This window comes from Kogia breviceps, chromosome 11 (assembly GCF_026419965.1).
Source record: "Kogia breviceps isolate mKogBre1 chromosome 11, mKogBre1 haplotype 1, whole genome shotgun sequence".
NCBI lineage: Eukaryota > Metazoa > Chordata > Mammalia > Artiodactyla > Physeteridae > Kogia > Kogia breviceps.
Genome location: NC_081320.1, coordinates 64072594 through 64087134, shown reverse-complemented (window position 1 = coordinate 64087134; position 14541 = coordinate 64072594). Strand labels below are relative to the sequence as shown.

The following is a 14541-nucleotide window of genomic DNA, read 5'->3' as shown; positions in this document are numbered from 1 at the left end:
TGAGGGTTGTCTTTTCATCTTGTTTTTAGTTTCCTTTGCTTTGCAAAAGCTTTTAAGTTTCATTAGGTCCCATTTGTTTATTTTTGTTTTTATTTCCATTACTCTAAGAGGTGGATCAAAAAAGATCTTGCTGTGATTTATGTCAAAGAGTGTTCTTCCTATGTTTTCCTCTAAGAGTTTCATAGTGTCTGGTCTTACATTTAGGTCTCTAATCCATTTTGAGTTTATTTTTGTGTATGGTGTTAGGGAGTGTTCCAATTTCATTCTTTTACATGTAGCTGTCCAGTATTCCCAGCACCACTTATTGAAGAGACTGTGTTTTCTCCATTGTATATCCTTGCCTCCTTTGTCATAGATTAGTTGGCCATAGGTGCGTGGGTTTATCTCTGGGCTTTCTATGTTATTCCATTGATCTATATTTCTGATTTTGTGGCAGTACCATACTGTCTTGATTACTGTAGCTTTGTAGTATAGTCTGAAGTCAGGGAGTCTGATTCCTCTAGCTCCGTTTTTTTCCCTCAAGACTGCTTTTGCTATTCAGAGTCTTTTGTGTTTCCATACAAATTTTAAGATATTTTGTTCTAGTTCTGTAAAAACTGCCACGGGTGATTTGATAGGGATTGTGTTGAATCTGTAGATTGCTTTGGGTATTATAGTCATTTTCAAAATATTGATTCTTCCAATCCAAGAACATGGTATATCTCTCCATCTGTGTGTGTCATCTTTGATTTCTTTCATCAGTGTCTTATAGTTTTCTGAGTACAGGTCTTTTACCTCCTTAGGTAGGTTTATTCCTCGGTATTTTATTCTTTTTGTTGCAATGGTAAATGGGAGTGTTTCCTTAATTTCTCTTTCTGATCTTTCATTGTTAGTGTATAAGAATGCAAGAGATTTCTGTGCGTTAATTTTGTATCCTGCAGCTTTACCAAATTCATTGATTAGCTCTAGTAGTTTTCTTGTAGCATCTTTAGGATTCTCTATGTATAGCATCATGTCATCTGCAGACAGTGACAGTTTTACTTCTTCTTTTCCAATTTATATTCTTTTTTTTCTTTTTCTTCTCTGATTGCCGTGGCTAGGACTTCCAAAACTATGTTGGATGGTGGTGAGGGTGGACATCCTTGTCTTGTGCCTGATCTTAGAGGAAATGCTTTCAGTTTTTCACCATTGAGAATGATGTTTGCTGTGGGCTTGTCGTATATGACCTTTATTAGGTTCAGGTAGCTTCCCTCTATGACCACTTTCTGGAGAGTTTTTTTTATCATAAATGCATGTTGAATTTTGTCAAAAGTTTTTCTGCATCTATTGAGATGATCATATGGTTTTTATTCTTCAATTTTTTAATATGGTGTATCACATTGATTGATTTGTGTATATTGAAGAATCCCTGTATCCCTGGGATAAATCCCACTTGATCATGGTGTGTGATCCTTTTCATGTGTTGTTGGATTCTGATTGCTAGTATTTTGTTGAGGATTTTTGCATCTATATTCATCAGTGATACTGGTCTGTAATTTCTTTTTTTGTAGTACCTTTGTCTGGTTTTGGTATCAGGGTGATGGTGGCCTCATAGAATGAGTTTGGGAGCGTTCCTTCCTCTGCAATTTTTTGGAAGAGTTTGAGAAGGATGGGTGTTAGCTCTTCTCCAAGTGTTTGATAGAATTCACCTGTGAAGCCATCTGGTCCTGGACTTTTGTTTGTTGGAAGATTTTTAATCACAGTTTCAAATTCATTACTTGTGATTGGTCTGTTCATAAATTCTATTTCTTCCTGGTTCACTCTTGGAAGGTTATGACTTTCTAAGAATTTGTCCATTTCTTCCAGGTTGGGCATTTTATTCGAAAAGAGTTGCTCATAGTAGTCTCTTAGGATGCTTTGTATTTCTGCGGTGTCTGTTGTAACATCTCCTTTTTCATTTCTAATTTTATTGATTTGAGTCCTCTCCCTCTTTTTCTTGATGAGTCTGGCTAATGGTTTATCAATTTGGTTTATCTTCTCAGAGAAGATAGTTTTATTGATCTTTGCTATTGTTTTCTTTGTTTCTATTTCATTTATTTCTGCCCTGATCTTTATGATTTTTTTCCTTCTACTAACTCTGGGTTTTGTTTGTTCTTCTTTATCTAGTTCCTTTAGGTGTAAGGTTAGATTGTTTATTTGAGATTTTTCTTCTTTCTTGAGGTAGGCTTGTATTGCTATAAACTTCCCTCTTAGAACTGATTTTCTGCATCCCATAGGTTTTGGATCATCGTGTTTTCATTGTAATTTGTCTGTAGGTACTTTTTGATTTCCTCTTTGATTTCTTCAGTGATTTCCTGGTTATTTAGTAGTGTATTGTTTAGCCTCCATGTGTTCGTGCTTTTTACTTTTTTTCCCTTGTAATTGATTTCTAATCTCATAGCATTGTGGTAGGAAAAGGTGCTTGATATGATTTCAGCTTTCTTAAATTTACCAAGGCTTGATTTGTGACCCAAGATGTGATCTAACCCAGAGAATGTTCCATGTGCACTGGAGAAGAAAGTGTAATCTGCTGTTTTTGGATGGAATGTCCTATAAATATCAAATAAATCTATCTGGTCTATTGTGTTATTTAAAGCTTGTGTTTCCTTATTAATTTTTTTGTCTGGATGATTTGTCCATTGGTGTGAGTTTTTGTCCAGTGGTGTAATTAACACTATTATCGTGTTACTGTAGATTTCCTCTTTTATAGCTGTTAGCAGTGGCCTTATGTATTGAGGTGCTCCTATGTTGGGTGCATATATATTTATAATTGTTATGTCTTCTTCTTGGATTGATCCATTGATCATTATGTACTGTCCTTCCTTGTCTCTTGTAACATTCTTTATTTTAAAGTCTATTATATCTGCTATGAGTATTGCTACTCCAGCTTTCTTTTGATTTCCACTTGCATGGAATATCTTTTTCCATCCCCTCACTTTCAGTCTGTATGTGTCCCTAGTTCTGAAGCGGATCTCTTTTAGACAGCATATATATGGGTCTTGTTTTTGTATCCATTCAGCGAGCCTGTGTCTTTTGGTTGCAGCATTTAATCCACTCACATTTAAGGTAATTATCTATATGGATGTTCCTATTACAATTTCCTTAATTGTTATGGGTTTGTTTTTGTAGGTCCTTTTCTTCTCTTGCATTTCTCACTTAGAGAAGTTCCTTTAGCCTTTGTTGTAGAGCTGGTTTGGTGGTGCTGAATTCTCTTATCTTTTGCTTGTCTGTAAAGCTTTTGATTTCTCTGTCGAATCTGAATGAGATCCTCACTGGGTAGAGTAATCTTGGTTGTAGGTTCTTCCCTTTCATCACTTTAAATATATGGTGCCATTCCCTTCTTGCTTGTACAGTTTCTGCTGAGAAATCAGCTGTTAACCTTATGGGAGTTCCCCTGTATGTTATTTGTCATTTTTCCCTTGTTGCTTTCAATAATTTTTCTTTGTGTTTAATTTTTGTCAATTTGATTACTATGTGTCTCGGTGTGTTTCTCCTTGGTTTATCTTGCCTGGGACTCTCTACATTTCCTGGACTTGGGTGGCTATTTCCTTTCCCATGTTAAGGAAGTTTTTGACTATAATCTCTTCAAATATTTTCTCAGGTCTTTTCTCTCTCTCTTCTCCTTCTGGGACCCCTGTAATGCGAATGTTGTTGCATTTAATGTTGTCCCAGAGGTCTCTTAGGCTGTCTTCATTTCTTTTCATTCTTTTTTCTTTATTCTGTTCCACGGCAGTGAATCCCACCATTCTGTCTTCCAGGTCACTTATCCGTTATTCTGCCTCAGTTATTCTGCTATTGATTCCTTCTAGTGTATTTTTCATTTCAGTCATTGTATTGTTCAACTCTGTTTATTTGTTCTTTAATTCCTCTAGGTGTTTTTTCTTTAATTCTTCTAGGTCTTTGTGAAACATTTCTTGCATCTTCTCGATCTTTACCTCCATTCTGTTTCTGAGGTCCTCAATCATCTTCACTATCATTATTCTGAATTGCTTTTTTGGAAGGTTGCCTATCTCCACTTCATTTAGTTGTTTTTCTGGGGTTTTATCTTGTTCCTTCATCTGGTACAAAGTCCTCTGCCTTTTCATTTTGTCTATCTTTCTCTGAATGTGGTTTTCTTTCCACACGCTGCAGAATTGTAGTTCTTCTTGCTTCTGCTGTCTGCCCTCTGATGGATGAGGCTATCTAAGAGGCTTGTGCAAGCTTCCTGAGGGGAGGGATTGGTTGTGGGTAGAGCTGGGTGTTGCCCTGGTGTGCAGAGCTCAGTAAAACTTTAATCTCCTTGTCTGCTGATGGGTGGGGCTGGGTTCCCTCCCTGTTGGTTGTTTGGCCTGAGACGACCTAGCACTGGAGCCTACCTGGCTCTTTGGTGGGGCTAATGGCGGACTCTGGGAGGGCTCATGCCAAGGAGTACTTCTCAGAACTTCTGCTGCCAGTGTCCTTGTCCCCATGGTGAGCCACAGCCAACCCCTGTCTCTGCAGGAGACCCTCCAACACTAGCAGGGAGGTGTGGTTCTGTCTCCTATGGGGTCACTGCTTCTTCCCCCAGGTCCTGATGCACACACTACTTTGTGTGTGCCCTCCAAGAGTGGAGTCTCTGTTATCCCCAGTCCTGTCGAAGTCCTGCAATCAAATCCTGCTAGCTATCAAAGTCTGATTCTCTAGGAATTCCTCCTCCCATTGCCAGACCCACAGGTTGGGAAGCCTGATGTGGGGCTGAGAACCTTCACTCCAGTGGGTGGACTTCTGTGGTATAGTGTTCTCCAGTTTGTGAGTCACCCACCTAGCAGTTATGGGATTTGATTTTATTGTGCTTGTGCCACTGCTACTGTCTCATTGCAGCTTCTCCTTTGTCTTTGGATGTGGGGTATCTTTTTTGGTGAGTTCCAGTGTCTTCCTGTTGATGACTGTTCAGCAGTTAGTTGTGATTTTGGTGCTGTCACAAGAGGGAGTGAGCGCATGTCCTTCTACTCTGCCATCTTGAACCAATCTGCCTATTGATTTTTTGATGAGTGTGTGTGTGTGAGTGTGTGTATGTATATATGTATATTTCAGTCACTGGATCAAATTCTTTTATTAATTCTAGGGGTTTTTTGGGTCACGAGTTTTCTAGGAACACAATTATATCACTTGTGATCTGAGATAATATTGCTCTTTCCTACTATAGTCAGCCCTCCATATCCACAGGTTCCACATTTGTGGATTCAACCAACCTCGGATCAAAAATATTCAGGAAAAGATATTCCAGAAAGTTCCAAAAAGCAAAACTTGAATTTGCCACACACTGGCAACTATTTAGATAGCATTTGCATTGTATTTACAACTATTTACATAGCATTTAGAATGTATTAGATATTATAAGTAATTGAGAGATGAGTTAAAGTATATGGGAAGAGGGAGGATGTGCGTTGGTTATATGCAAATACTACACCATTTTATATAAAGGACTTGAGCATCCTTGGATTTTGGTATCTGAAGGGGGTCTTGGAACCAATCTCCTGAGGATACCCAGGGATGATTGTATTCCTTTGTATTACAGGATAGTCTAGGCTTTTCTTGTATGTTTCTTGCTGCAGACCTGGAGTCATCCATTTCTCTAAGAAACGCAGGTTTCTTTTAGTGAGAAATGGTATTTCAAGACCACATTTTTGAGTACTAGATTAGTACATTGCTATTGGGTTGGTATTTGTTTCTAGGCCTTTTCAGTGGACAACACTGAGTAGTATATATGTCTAAATCTATATTTGTATTTTCTAAGGTAAAATACCTCACGAGTTTACAGTGATATTTTCAATTCAAATTCAGGCCTACAGATTTTTACTTAGCTTCTTCTATATTACAATTGTATCTCCTTTCTTCCATACTGTGAATCTTGGTTCTCAAGGGAACAGGGGATGATAGAAGTAGAACATCTCTTGACTCCTCATTTGTTTTATCATATGTATCACACACACCATAGTCTCAGTTAAACAATACTACGTACTGAGAATAACTATAATTTTTTTTTGCATTATGCTCTCCCTATTCTCCCTCATCATTTTTTTATCATTGTGCTATATCTATATTGCTTAAGAGTGTAAGCATTATACACTAGACTCTCTTCCTTTTAACCTTCATTTAGCCTTAGTTCTATTAAAATTATATATTCTATATATTTTTTTGAATATTTATTTATTTATTTTGGCTGCACCAGGTCTTAGTTGCAGCACACAAGATCTTTGTTGTGGCATTCATAATCTTTAGTTGTGGCATGTGGACTTCTTAGTTGTGGCAGGCATGTGAGATCTAGTTCCCCGACCAGTGATTTAATCTGGGCCCCCTGCATTGGGAATGCAGACTCTTACCCACTGGACCACCAGGGAAGTCCCTTAAATGTTCACTAATAGTCCTTATGTCAATGTCTTTCTAGTTCTTTCAATTGTTTGAGGTTCATTCTCTAGTAGATTTCTTAGGAAGGGCTCACGGATACAATATACCCTGAATTACTGCATATTGATAATCATATATCTGTGCCTTTTATACTTGAAAGGCAATTTTTCTGAATATAAAATTCTTGGCCTACATTTTATTTTTTTGAGTATCTTAAATACCTTACTTCTCTTTCTTCTGTTATATGGTGGTGGTTTTGAAAAGTTTGATGCTAATCTAATTTTCTTAACCTTACACATCACTTTCTGTTTTGGCTTAGATGACCAGGGCGTGTTTTCTTTCTTCCTGTTTATACAATTCTCGAATAAGTCTTAGTTTTGTTTGTTTTGAGTTGATATTCTCAGGAACAGATATGATCCATAGTTCAAATCTTTTTTTTTTTCACTTCAGGAAAGTTTTCTTCAATTAGTTTTTAAATATTTCTTCTGTTCTCTTGATATGGTTTTCTTCCCTAGAATCTATATTGTCTATATGTTGGATCTTCATTGTCTGTCTTTAATATATGTCACATTCTCTCAAATCCTTTTTATCTCTCCATTTATCTTTTATTTTTAAAAAATTAAAAAATTTTTCCTCTTCTTCACCTTCTGTTCCTCTCAAGGCATAATCTACTGTGTTTATTGGTTTGTTGGCTCTAGGTTAGTCTTCAATTTTGAAGTTATTTTTTCTTTCTTTTCTTTTTTTTTCTTTGCCACGTCACACGGCATTTGGGATATTAGTTCCCAGACCAGGGATCGAACCCATGCCCCCTGCAGTGCAAGCATGGAGTTCTTAACCACTGGACTGTCAGCAAATTTTCTCTTCTTTCTTTTCTGAGCTCTGTTACATCATTTCTGATTTTTTCTAAGTTTGATTTATATTATTTTTTCAAATATTTTATTATTTTCTTGATGTCCCTTAGCTCATTTTTCAAATAGTTCTGACAGTTTTGATATGTTCTGTGAGCATATCTGAGTGCTTTCATTGTCTATAAAATGGACTTCAATGTGTGGTTCAAGACCCTTTTAGACACACTGAAAGGTAAAAGCTATTTCTATTTTCATGATATTACAAAGATGTTATTTCTCTCTTTCACTATGTTGACTTTTGCACTGATAGTTCAAAGCAAGGATAGGTAAAATTGCTAGCATTTTATCATGAATCAAAGCAGTGGCACCAAAATGTACTAGTGGTCATTTTAAATACATTTTTTAAAAGCCAGTTTCACTTAAGAATGTTCTTGATGAAACAGGAAAAATTATTAATTTTATTAAATCTTGTCCCTTGAGTACACATTTTTTTTAATGTTCTGTGTGTGACAAAATGGGAAGTACACACAAAACACTAGCTGCATACTAAAGTGTGATGGTTGTTTCCAGGAAAAGTATTAAATTGTTTGAATTGCTAACTGAACTAATAATTTTTTTTTTTTAATTGGAATACCATCTTTACTTGAAAGAATGACTCACAGGTAAACTGTGATTATTCAGAATTGGGTGTCTTATAGACATATTTTGAATATGAACTAAATAAGGCTGAAACTTCAAGGAAAATAACTGACATATTTGTTGCCAATGATAAAATTTGAGTTTTCAAGTGAAAACTTGAATTTTGGAAAACTTATATTTGCCACTGACTTTACAGTTTCCTAATGCTTAAATACTTTTCAGGTGAGATTGATGGTGAGATTTACAAGTGTGACTTTTTGCTATTGTTTAGTGAGTGTGTCAAGCTTTGGAAGATCCACATAATTCAATGAACTGATGGTAATCAAATGATCAATGTATTGTTACAAAGTTACATGTGGGTAAAAGAATCATTCAAAAATCAATCATGCCAAAGAAATCTTGAGAAAAAAGAACAAAGCTGGAGGTAACACACCAAATTCATCATATACTACAAAGCTACAGTAATCAAAACAGCATGGTACTGGCACAAAAACAGACACATAAATCAATAGAGCAGAATACAGAGTCCAGAACTAAACCCACCCATTTATGATCAATTAATCTACAACAAAGGAGGCAAGAACATACAGTAGAGAAGAGACAGCTTCTTCAATAATAGGTGTGGGAAAACTGGATAACTATATGTAAAAGAATAAAAATAGAATTTTTTTCACACCATATACAAAAAAACCCCCTCAAAATTTAGGATTAAAGACCTAAATGTAAGATCTGAAAACACAGAACTCCTAGAAGAGAACATAGGCAGAACACTCTTTGACACAGCAATATTATTTTGGCTCTGTGTCCCAAGGCAAAAGAAACAAAAGCAAAAATAAACAAATGGGACCTAATTAAACTTAAAAGCTTTTGCACAGCAAAGGAAACCACTGACAAAATGAAAAGACAACTTATTGAATGGGAGAAAATGTTTGTAAACAATATGACCAATAAGGGGTTAATATCCAAAATTTATAAACAGCTCATACAACTCAATATAGAAAAAACAAACAACCTGATTAAAAAAAATAGGCAGAAGACCTGAATAGAGATTTCTCCCAAGAAGATATACAGATGCCCAACAGGCACATGAAAAAATGCTCAACATCACGAATCAGAGAAATGCAAATCAAAACCACGATTATATATCACCTCACATCTGTCAAAATGACTATCATTAAAAAGTCTGCAAATAACAAATGCTGGCAAGGAGGTGGAAAAAAGGGAAACTTCCTACACCGTTGGTGGGAATGTAAATTGGTGCAGCCACTATGGAAAACAGTATGAAATTTCCTCAAAAAACTAAAAATAGAACTACCATATGATTCATCAATCCACTCCTGAGTATGTATCCAAAGAAAATGAAAACATTTAATTTGAAAAGATTCATAAACTCCAATGTTCATAGCAGCATTATTTATAATAGCAAAGATATGGAAGTGATCTAAGTGTCCATCAACAGATGAATGGATAAAGAAGATGTGGCATACACACACACACACACACACACACACACACACACACACACACTGGAATACTACTCAACCATAAAAAAGAATGAAATAATGCCATTTGCAACAACATGGATGGACCTAGAGGGTGTTATGCTTAGTGAAATAAGTCAGACAGAGAAAGACAAATACTCTATGTTATCACTTGTATGTGTGACCTAAAAAATAAAACAAATGAATGTATGTAATAAAGCAGAAACAAAACAGACTCACAGATATAGAGAACAAACTAGTGGTTACCAGTGGGGAGAATGAAGTGGGGAGGGGCAAGATAAGGGTATGGGATTAAGAGATATAAACTACTATGTATAAAATACATAAGCAACAAGGATATATTGTACAGTGTAGGGAAATATCACCATTATTTTGTAATAACTTTTAATGGAGTATAATCTATAAAAATATTGAATCATTATGTTGTACACCTGAAACCAATATAATATTGTAAATCAACCCTACTTTAATAAAAAATTAAAAAACAAAAACAAAAAACAAAGATAAACCAATAGATTTAATAGAACAAAATTTGAAAAGTTCATTGACAATGTTTCATATTCCATGTTGCAACTAACCTTCCAGAAATTATCACTTGTGAAGGTTTGGTGTAATATCAAAGAAGAATATCCACAATTATCTGAAAAAAGTTATTAATATAATTCTTTCTTTTCCAACTACATATCTGTTTAAGGCAAGGTTTTTTTTTTTCATATATTTCAACTAAAATAGCACATCACATCAGATGGAATGTGGAAGCAGATATGAGAATCTGGCTGTCTTCTGTTAAACCCAACAGTAAAGAGATCTGTACATATGTAAAACAATGCTATTCTTCTCATTAAATTACTTTTTTTTTTGTTTGGAAAAATGTACTGATTTTTCATAAATATGTTATTAACATTAACATATAATGGGTGCATTATTATTTTTAAATGAATAAATATTTTAAATATTGCTTAGTTTTAATTTTGAATAGGATAAATATCAAATGATATAACCCACATAAGCAAAAGCTTTTGGGGAGTCCTCACCATTTTTTAAGAGTATAGAGGGATGCTGAGAACAAATGTTTGAGAAGCAATGGACCATGGAGTTGTTATTCTGCAACTTATTTTTTTTTATCATATAATAACTTGGTGTGGGATTTGACATCAACCTTTTATATTGTTCATTTTTTAAAATGAAACCAGTTTTTCTGAACTTTTGGAAGGAGGCATGGTTCTGGGTAACTTCACAGAGCTCTCTCTTGTGTTTCATGTGGCTTTAAAAAACGTGGCAGCTTGTTCTCTGAGATTTCCTGGCTCTGTAGCTTTACCTGCACTTGTTCTGGACCTTCTTTTTCCTTTCTCCTCTGTTGACCCCATCTTGCTCAATTTTGATTCTATTTTCAGCAGTTTTTCCTCAGTGTGAGGATTGTCCTGGAAGGGAGTCCTAATATGTTCACAGGGGTCAGATTGTTCCAGCTTCTAAAGTTCCCTCCATGAGCCCGTGGCACTTCCCTGCTTTTTGATTAGGCAAAACTCCTCTTAGTTTCACCTGCTCCTCTTTAACTGTCCTTCCATACTTTCTAGTAAATATCTGTTGGCTGTTTTGAGGTCATCTGTTTTCATATCTATCAGATGCTCCATTGCTTCCCTCTGCTTTCTCCTAGGCAAGGTCTATAATATCGTGCAGGTTATATGCTTCTTAATGGTTTGTCCTCACCTGATTATATTTTGGGACTTGTGTGGATACCTTGTCAACAAGTTTCATTGTATTGATACTACGTTTTATCCATGCCTGGGTTTCTAATTTTGCTATCTATTGCACTGTTTTTAAGTTGAGGTTCAGAGATATTAAAGAATTACACTGCAACCACTATCACCACATGAAAGAAATATTTTCTCTCTTTTATTTACCTCCACTCAATTATTAGTTGCTTTTTCCAATCCCTTTGGAGCTGGAGTGTGCCCAAAGGATGGAGAGAAAAGATGAGTTGAAAGTTCAGTTTTGACGTATACTGTTATAAGCTGGCTTCACATTCCCTAGGCCTGTTTTATTTTGTATTTCCTCTCATGGTCACTTGTGTAATTTTTAAAGAGTTTTCCAGCTGAGTCCTTCTGACAGCAAATCTAGTGATGGACAATGAAGTCTATACAGCCTCTGTATCCTTGGTCTCTAGTTTTCCATTACACTCTCTCTGTTTGTTTCTGGTAACCCTCTCAAACTGCGCTCTTGGCAATAATCAAAAAAGCTGATTCTCTCTCTGTCAAGGCTTATGTCTGGTCCAAGGGAAGAGATTCTCACCCTCTGTCTCATCAAACACTGGAGGGCAGCTCAATCTCAATACAGCTGCCTATGTTATGCCACTGGAGCAGCTAATCTCTTGCCCATGAGATTTCTTAGATGGGACTAAGACCCCAGACAGTTGTGCCCTTCTCCCTCATTCCCAACCCCTCCCAACAATAGCAGGGAACACAAGTCAAGCTCTTTGGGTCATCTGAGTGAAATCTCTAGGACTAGATTTGGGATTAGGAGGTAACATTCATCTCTTCTTTGGTGGAGAAACAGGGTAGGAATCATAGTTCAGCTATTTCCAAAAAGCCTCCTGACAAATTTCTCTCTTTAGTTTTCCAAATTTTGTGCCCTCAAAGTGGGTGAAAGCTTAAAAAGTTATTAATAATTATTGCTTTTTGCCATGTAAATTTTGCACATACTTTGGTCCTTCTTTTGAAATACAGAATGTAGAGTCTGATCATCTTTCAGCTTGAGGTGAAACTTCAATTTTAATGTAGTGTTACATTTTAATAGGAAAACATTCATTTCCTCTATATTCTCAAGTTATAGCTATAGAGTTCAATTTAATATTCACTCACAATATTTTCCTATAATATCTCCTTTCTTATTCCCAATCTTGTGGTTCTCTTTTCTATATTTTTCCCTTCATTAGGTTTGACAGACATTTATCCATTTTATTGGTTCTTTTCAAATATTAAACTTTGAGGGTATATTTATATTTCTATAACTTTTTTTATATTTCAATAATCTCAAATCTTTTCTTTATTAATTACCTTTTATTATTTTATTTTGGTTTCCTTGTTGTCTTTTACTACTTTCTTAAAAGTAAATTCATTTATTTTTGGTACTCAGGCTATATATTTTCCTCAGAGTACAGTTTTAGCTGTGACTCATTGGTTTTCTTATAAAGTAATCTTTTTAAAATTTTCTATATAATTTGTAATTTCAGATTTAATTTTCTCTTTGATCCTTAAAATTTCATATAAAAATTAATGGAATATGAAATAAAAGCAATGGAGATAATCAAAGACAACAAGAAGTGAATTTGAGCCTCCACATTTCAGATCTTACACAAAGCAATAATTCACTAAATGGAAGAGGTAAATTTTGAAGACAAGTAATGAATAAACTTTTGGATTGTTTGACAATCCAATTAATGAAAATGATAAAATCATACAAACATACTGGAAAAGGATTTATATTACTTTGTGATTTGGCAGAAAATACTGGACAAAAAATAATTATATAAATTCATGTAAGCTTTACAATGAGAGCATTGATGACAAACTGGTTAATGATTATCATCAATTCAAAAAGGATTTAAGGTTAATCACTGAACAAGAAAAATTGAAATGACCTGAAATCTCCATAGAGATTCGACAACAATCCTACAAAGTTATGTGACACCACCACTAACACACTTAATGTTGAAGGAAATTTTCTAAACCATCATTAATAAAAGCAAATTTTGATCAAACATGCTAGGGGAATAACTGAATTATTTTTCTATTTTCTTTATGGAAAATAATAGTATAAAATTATTGTCATATGAAGAGGAAATCAAAGAATATACAGTCAAAATATTATAGAGGAGTGTCAGGCAGTTAATAAACATACTATTATGTTATTTTTCTATATTTTCTAACATTTGCAGAATGTATTCACTTTTTTTTTTTTTTTTCCAGTTTCAGTACATGGGCACTTTCCCATTTCTCTCTTTATTTTATAAAGTACTTCATTTAGCCACTCTGGAAGAATTTATTTTTTTGATATCAACTTGGCTCAGAATCAGTGTCCCACTTTTGAATTTTCCAACCTGTCCAATCCGTCCACTTGACAAAATACTGGGAGCGGATTTCTTCTTTTTGGATTTCCTGTCTTCCTGTCCTTTCCTCTTCTTTTTCTTGAAAATATCTGTGTCCTGGGCCGTTCTCTTTTCTTTTTCCTTTGCTGACTTTTTTTCTTTGATTTGCTCCTGCAAAACCTTGTAATTCACATAACTATTTTGGGGAGGCTTAGAGCCCAGCATAATGGCACGTCCCTGCTCCAGGACTCTCTCCTTTTCTTTTCCATAACCTGTGATCCCAAACAGGTGCACTTCCAAACGAGCCTTTTCTAAGTTGAATTCTTGTAAATCCACATCTTTCTCGAGGATACTAGTTTTGGTCTTTGTGTTCCCGTCTTGATCGGGCTTCTGTTTTCTTTTTCTACTTCTGCTGTGAAATTCCACCACTTCTACTGGTTCCCTGTTGTTCCTCAGGGGAGAGGGGGCTACTACAGCACTAGAGACTACAGGTCCTGAAGGGAAACCGCCAGGGGTCACGGCGGCAACACCCTACAGCTCTTCCTGGAGTTCCTGGAAGAAGCTGGAAGCACTCTTCCTCTGGCCTCTGACAAGAGATCCAGGTTGGAGATCTGGCTCTGCTACCAAGGCCACTGGGGTCCCCATATCTCTTTTCTTCTCTCTTTTCTTTCTGATCTTTTTCTGCTCTGCTTCATCTTCCGTCTGTCCAAAGTCGTAGAGGTTCTGGAGCAGAATGTCCAGAAGGGCCTGAGAACCAGGAGGCGTGGAGGCGGCTAGCCCTGGCTCCTGCGCCATTGTGGGGCTCAGCCGGGCGTAGAGGGACAGCCTGTATTCACTTTTAAACATTTCTCCTTTCATTCTAAATAAATATTGATGTTATATTTATTTTATATTTATAATTTTATATATATATAGTTATATATATAGTTAAACTATAGTTAAATAATATATAATAATAATAATATAATAATATATATATAATATAATATAATAATATAATAATATATAAATAATATATAGTTAAACTATAGTTAATATAGTTAACTATAAACTATATATATAGTTAATATAGTTAATGCCTTTTCCCCTCCCCTCCCCAAATTTA

The 14541-nt window shown here is 35.4% G+C and overlaps 1 protein-coding gene across 1 annotated transcript; it reads right to left on the bottom strand.

Annotated features, from left to right (window-relative positions):
- Positions 1-13318: 13318 nt before the first annotated feature.
- Positions 13319-14231, bottom strand: LOC131764998 (uncharacterized protein C1orf131-like). Its single transcript, XM_059078349.2, is given in 1 exon segment — positions 13319-14231. A coding segment is annotated over 1 exon segment (864 nt). The 3' UTR covers positions 13319-13367.
- Between the last annotated feature and the right edge of the window lie 310 nt (positions 14232-14541).